This window comes from Ostrinia furnacalis, unplaced genomic scaffold (genome assembly GCF_004193835.3).
Source record: "Ostrinia furnacalis isolate ACB-3 unplaced genomic scaffold, ASM419383v2 OfSCF3737, whole genome shotgun sequence".
Classification (NCBI taxonomy): domain Eukaryota; kingdom Metazoa; phylum Arthropoda; class Insecta; order Lepidoptera; family Crambidae; genus Ostrinia; species Ostrinia furnacalis.
Genome location: NW_021133976.1, coordinates 1 through 7,011, shown reverse-complemented (window position 1 = coordinate 7,011; position 7,011 = coordinate 1). Strand labels below are relative to the sequence as shown.

Sequence of the window (7,011 nt, the reverse complement as noted above, 5' to 3'; positions counted from 1 at the left end):
GTTCCTGGTCAGGCTATACTTAAAATAATATGGTATCATTTTCCATAAAATAATTTGTGGAACCCTAATTAGTTGCATGAGACCGCGGTAACAGTTGATTTAATTTGTATCTCAATTCATGGGTACTTCATTACTTTTAGTGGAAACTGGATCGCTTGGTGGGCACTGTCTCGAAGGTAGTCAAGGGCCACTTCGAGGCTCTGAACTTTCAACACGGGAAGGGGGGCGTTAAGACCGCATTCATCCGAGTATCTGAGAAATTGGACCCGCTACGAGTCGTGGAGAGCATCAATCGGCTGAACCTTCATAAGTGCAAGCTTGTTGCGGTTATACCAAATAGTGTACCGGATGTAAGTGTTGTTTTTAATAATTTGGGATGGTAAAGATTCATGATCAATACTAGAAGTGTATTGGCACACATTAGGTACAAAGAGATTTTAAACTTTTTAATTTTTTCACTTTGTAGTCAATGATATGTTAAATCATATCTACATACATAGTTTGGTAACAGTGTTAATTGTCTTTATATTTAACAAAAATTGGCAGGTTCTTGCTTTGTCTTGTTTAATGTGTTAAAAACCATGTCATTTAAAATTATTTTATCGTTACAGTTGCCGTTGTGTGCAATGACGAAAAGGAAGGACAAGAAGAAGAAGGCAAGAGTGCCTCTAAAGGATTTCAGTCCCGAGCAGGTGAGAAACTAACAGCTAACAGCTCACTTGCATTCAAAAGTTAATAAATATATGTATAAACTGCCCAGCCTTTCATGAGTGTGTAAAGCTTACCACAAGAGGTTAATGGGTGTTAGTAATCATAGAATGTGTAGCAGCCAATGAGGGCTATCGTTTTAGCGCTCACCAGTTTGCGCCACTGTAGAGTAAGGTCCTGTCACTTGCTAGTAGCGAAGACAGTGGCACCAACTGGTGAGTGCGAAAGTGGTAGGAGGACTATCGCATTTGCACTCATCAAGATGGCGCCACTATAGAGTAAGGTCTTGTCAATCGCCAGGGATGCCAACTGTTAAGTATAAAAACGATAGCCCTCATTGCAATAAAGAAAATACTGACACCATACACCATTCTTCTATTTCTGAATCGGGACCAGAGCAGTAAATAAATGATTGAGCAGAGTTAAGATTGACGTGAGAGATCTTCACTCATTATATTGAAAACGACTGCTGGAGGCTGGAGTGTGGACTTCTCCACACTCCAGCTGCAATGTAACTGCAACTGACTGAACACCTGTTAAACTGAAAATAAAAAAAACAGTTTTCAGCACAGTTTTTTTCTTTTTATTGTAAAAGCGGAACCTTTTTAGCTTTTTATTTTAGCCAACTGTTCTATGTGTCCATTAAAGGCTAATTCATTTATTATCTTCAGTAATAATAATGATTCTGGTCCTTTTGCAGATTCTGGCGACAGTTCACTCGGAAATTCTCACAGAGCTTGTTACCAAGTATACCGGCTTGAATGAACTCAGCCAGAAGACATCGCATCGGTTGCTAGATGACTTAGCAGAGGTAAGCATTAAGCATTATGACGTCATTTTATCGATTTTACTCGGTAAGCCCGCACATTTGTCTTCTAAAATCATCGATAAGACTATCACGGCGCGCATCCTAGCCCATTGGCGAATTAAGGGTAATTTTTCATAGGGGGCTGGCCCTTGACATGTTATGATAGGGAGAAGGGGTGCGAGGATGTGGTTTCTTAATTTAAGCCTTTAAAAGGCAGTGGGAATATAGTTCCCACAATATTTTGAACCTTATTTGCTTTTTTTAAAGTCCAAAAACAATTAAAATTTTAATTATGTTATTTCTACTGTTTGATATTTTTAACCAACTTCAAAAAATAAGGAGGTTCTCAAGTCAACTGTACTTTTTTATTATTGACCTACATTCACTAACTAGAGCTAGTGGGAGACAAGCAGGCATTAACTTTCCTGCGCTACCCTACTTCCGTTTCCAATTGAGTTATATTAGTTTCTCAGCACGGCTAAATTGATTCAAATAATTGGTTGCAACGATCATCAACCATCCATTTGTGTTTCTGCAGTTGATATGACAACACAAAATCGTTGTTAAATAGTTACACTATTGTAAGATAGTGTGAGTGTAAAAATGAATAAAATCTTCTTGTGTCTTGGAATTAATGTAGTCAGATATCGAAATGTCATAAATATTAATACATTTTTGAAGAGAATTTTTTTTTTTCACGGAATATTTAACTGGTTGTTTTGTTCACAGACAATATTCAACAGGTTGAAACATATCATTGATACAAATCCATCCAGCTATGAAAACTGCTTCAAGCTCAGCAGCTTGTATAGGTAAGAAAATCATTTTTTTAACCCGTCAAATAATTCTTGAACAGATGTTTAAAGAGAAAGTTGTCCACTGCTGGACTTAAACCCCCACGAAACGCCACAAGTACGTACTATTCCGTTTTTTCATCCAAGTTAGGGTCGTCAGTCTGTCGCATAAGCGTCTTACTCTACTCTTAAATCCTTAATAAGTTAGTGGGAATATATTTCCCCACCATATTTTTAACCTTATTGTCTTTATGTCTAAAATCCATAAAAAATATGGACTTGCTATGTTTAAGTGCTTGGCATAAGAAATCTTATTCATAGTGGCGTGANGGGCGTGGCGACCGCGCGCTTTTCATACGTTTGGGCCCTCGCCCACGGCGACTTTTTGTAGCGTTGGCATCACTTCTGTAGTGCGCTGCAAATGCGACTAACGTGCGTTAGGCCTCAGCCTCGAGTTTAGCGGGCAGCGGGGCGGGCAACGCAGACACGTTCTCGAAACAAGCGGACAGCTCGCGCGGCGCTTTAGCGGCGAAGTGTTGTGTTCGGGGTTGTGTTGTCGAGATATTTGTTTTTATTCGCAAACGAAATGTTTGAACAACGGCGACAATTTTATTTCGATTCAAATTTATTCCTAACGCTCGATTTATTGTGGGCAAAAGAAGGAGTGCGCTGCCCGCTCGTTGCCCGCTGCCGCGCCGCTGTTTTCGAGAACCGGTCTATTTGATTTTACGCATAAGATCCTGCCGCTCCCGCGCCGCTGTCATTGGACCCGCAAATAAATTAATCAGAAGAACATAGGAGGAGTTCGAAATTAAGGTTCGACTTCCCTCCATTGCAAAGCGGATGACAAACAAAGGTTTAAAACCTTTAAGAAAAGATTATGCACCACGGACAATAAATATCAATTAAGGGGGCCTATCTTATGAGCAATTAGCAACTATAGTCTGGTCCGTGAGCACGTAGAATTTTGTCCAATGACCCCTAGCTACCCATCTTTATCGCTCGCGTGTAATTATGTTGCTATTGCGCTCGCACACTCATTGCGGGTGCCAGTCGCACAGTCGCGACAGCAATATAATTACGCGCGAGCGATAAGGATGGGTAGCTAGGGGTCACTGGACAAAATTCTACGTGCTCACGGACCAGACTATAGTTGCTAATTGCTCATAAGATAGGCCCCCTTAATTGATATTTATTGTCCGTGGTGCATAATCTTTTCTTAAAGGTTTTAAACCTTTGTTTGTCATCCGCTTTGCAATGGAGGGAAGTCGAACCTTAATTTCGAACTCCTCCTATGTTCTTCTGATTAATTTATTTGCGGGTCCAATGACAGTTTAACTTTACCTGCCAATAACGTTTTTCACACGCGGCTCATTTAATTTATCCCAGATATACGGCGAGCCGTTCCTGCCAAACCACCACTCGGTGGACCCGATCCTGCGCAAGCTGCGAGCCACTCACATCAGTCGCTCGTCATTCACCTTCAACATGGTGCGGTTTAATGTGCCCAGCGCTACCTACCATCAGACTATCGCGCTAAACGGCAAGGAAGTCGGTGAGTTCTTTGTTCTTGTAATGCTCCAACCACACCAATGCGTGCAGAAAGGCCTTCTTCTAAAAAAGATAAAGATAAAAGATCATTTATTCACCGAGACAAGGTAATACAACAAGGTAGATGTTACAATAGTTTAATACAGTTCAGCTTATCTCACCAGCAAGCTAGTGTGTGATTATTGCATTTTTTTTATTGACCCATGCATAGTAAAAAAAATCAGAACATTCCAACTACAAACAAAGAACAGACAAATTATTCGATTCTGCAAATCAAATCAAATCAAATATATTTATTTTGCGATTTCTTCTTCTTCTTTGGTTTATGGCGATGAACTTGCGTTTTTTCGCCACTGAGGGCACACTATTCCGCCAATGTCACGTGCGCAGCTTTTACACAGTGGTTGTTATAAAAATAAATAATTTTGTAGCTGCAATCTAAGCAAACTTATATACCTTGCAGAAAGGCCAATGACAGGTCGCGCGACCTATGACAGTTCAGTCACTGTCATTGGCTTTGATCGCGCCGGCAATGGCGATCTGCACGCGTTGGTGTGGTTGAAGCTTAAAAGAAAAAACATTTGCCCCTTTCAATTCAAAATGAAGGCTAACGCTGTGACCCCTTATGGTCGAATAAGGCACGCGCGCACGGGTTACTTTTGCCACTGTGACATTGTCTCTCCATAGATATGAATAAATACTACGTTCTCTCTTTCTCGCTTTATAAAAGTGTAAAAGAGAAAGATAAAAGTTACCCGTGCGCATCTTGCCTAATTAGGTAGGTATTCGATGCCATCATCAGGTCATTCTGTCTCGCCATTGTAGGAGGGTGACCCTCTCCAAATCACCAGAGGAAAAAGTCTGCCTAACTTAAGGAAGGAAATCTTCCATTCGGAAGGACTAAATCTTCCATTTGCTTCTGATAAATTATAGAGGTTTGCGCTCCTGCAGCGAAGACTAAATTATCTGATGATGATGAATTTCGTATTTGACACCAATAAATTGATCAAAATATTAAGTTAACTACCATAGTTAGTACACAACCCTTTCAGCCTGAGAACATTTCATCGACCTTCAAGACTTCTTCAAATCTAAGCTGGCAAGTGCTTATGAAGCGGGATCCGTCCGACAACTGTCAGCCGCCTATCTTTAGCATAGTACCTACATTGCCGTTGCGAGGTGCCATGCTAAAGGTAAATGATTGGCGTTGTAAGTTCAACGTGATATCTTCCAATAATAGGGATGTTTCCTGGGTAAAAAAGCAAGAGTTTTAATTAGTCCGTCGGTTAACTTATCAAAAAATATTCGACGCATATAAACTTTCTCAAAGTAATGAAAATTGAAAGAGATATTAAAGCGAGCCAATGTTCAAAAGAAGAGGCCCGTGATGTCAAGGCGTGCTTAAAAGCACTTACTGACGTCACACGGAAGTTCTACGCAAAATAACTTAAGTAATTACTTGTTTGATTGAGAAATAAAAATGACTCAAATTTTTTGATAATCTACTTGACGGACTAAGTTATTTTTTAGGAAACTAGCTTTGTATTGCCGTAGTTTGTACATAATCATTTCAGCCTGAGAACATTTCATCGGCCTTCAAGACGAAGCTCAAGAAACTGGATCCGACAACTGTCAGCCGCCTATCTTTAGCATAGTACCTACATTGCCGTTGCGAGGTGCCATGCTAAAGGTAAATGCTTGGCGTTGTAAGCTCAACGTGATATCACCACGCGCCGTCTGTCCACCGCCTTCTATTTAGCACTCATCAGAGGTGTTATAGATCGCTTCATCCACGAAGACGCGCCCCACTATTCTTCCGCTAATGTTTGAGTGTTATCGGAACACGTTAAATTATCCATGAGTGCACACGCACACACAATAATAACGCTCGGATTGCTCGGATCAAACTCCCCGCACCTCGCGCTTCCCTCGACCAAAAATTGGTGGGGCGCGTCTTCGTTGATGAAACGATCTATAACCATTTCAGCCTGAAAACGTTTCTTCATCGACCTTCAAGACTTCTTCAAATCTAAGCTGGCAAGTGCTTATGAAGCTGGATCCGTCCGACAACTGTCAGCCGCCTATCTTTAGCATAGTACCTACATTGCCGTTGCGAGGTGCCATGCTAAAGGTAAATGATTGGCGTTGTATAGTCAACGACTCAACGTGTTATAAACCAATAATTCCACTAAATTGCCAAAATGTTTAGTTATAACCATATCATCCTGAGAACATTTCTTCTTCATCGACCTTCAAGACTTATTCACTACTTCAAAATTAAGCTGGCAAGTGCTTAGACGACGTCCGACAACTGTCAGCCGCCTATCTTTAGCATAGTACCTACATTGCCGTTGTGAGGTGCCATGCTAAAGGTAAATGATTGGCGTTGTATAATTCAACGTAGATTTCTACTCGCCAACAGTCGATTGAAACACATTTTTAAAAACTGCTGTGTAAATTATTGTGTGGTTTAGGATCCATCTAACTCTAACACAAATAATGGAGGTACTTTTGAGTTCACCCATTGAATAATATTGTAATAAATGTTTTAAACTACGTGCTTAGAAATGACTGTTCTGGTTTTTGTAATTATGTACAGTCGACAGTACCTCAAGACTAAATTTTTATTGCAAAAAATAGCTTATTGCAACTGTATGAAATAGCTTGAAGTGCCGTCGTCTACTCTTCTTTAGATACTATGTGCGTTTGAGTTACTGATTGTTATTGTATGTACAGTCACGGAATGAAAAGGTTCGTCAGTTTTCAAATTGATTCCTTCAACGAATCGCGAGCACATATTACCTTTTGAAAATATGTTACAGAATGATCTCGAGTTAGAGAAAATAATCTTTAACTGTTCGTCAGTAAAGTTCAAAATTATTCAGATCAAAGTTATTTGACGATTTATCTTGTCAAGAAGATTATTATGATTGATAAACTAAAACCTTCTTGTTGGTTCAACCTGCCATTATTATTTATATTAAATAAAAAAAACTATTGTCAATTGGTCAATGTCATCATTTCATTGCACTGATGGGATAGAAAAATAAACAAGCAAAACCTTATTCGTTAGCAAACGTCATATTTATTTAAATGTTAGCAGCACTGTTTCTTGCACTGTTATGTTGGCAGGTTTGACTCTTACAGTAC

At 39.8% G+C, this 7,011-nt stretch overlaps 1 protein-coding gene across 1 annotated transcript; it reads left to right on the top strand.

Annotated features, from left to right (window-relative positions):
• Nucleotides 1-140: 140 nt before the first annotated feature.
• Nucleotides 141-3,865, top strand: LOC114358123 (uncharacterized; the record flags this gene model as incomplete). Its single annotated transcript, XM_028311999.1, has 6 exons — nucleotides 141-350; nucleotides 612-692; nucleotides 1,409-1,519; nucleotides 2,246-2,328; nucleotides 2,632-2,668; nucleotides 3,700-3,865. Coding segments are annotated over 6 exons (688 nt in total), but the record flags the coding sequence as incomplete, so codon positions are not given.
• Between the last annotated feature and the right edge of the window lie 3,146 nt (nucleotides 3,866-7,011).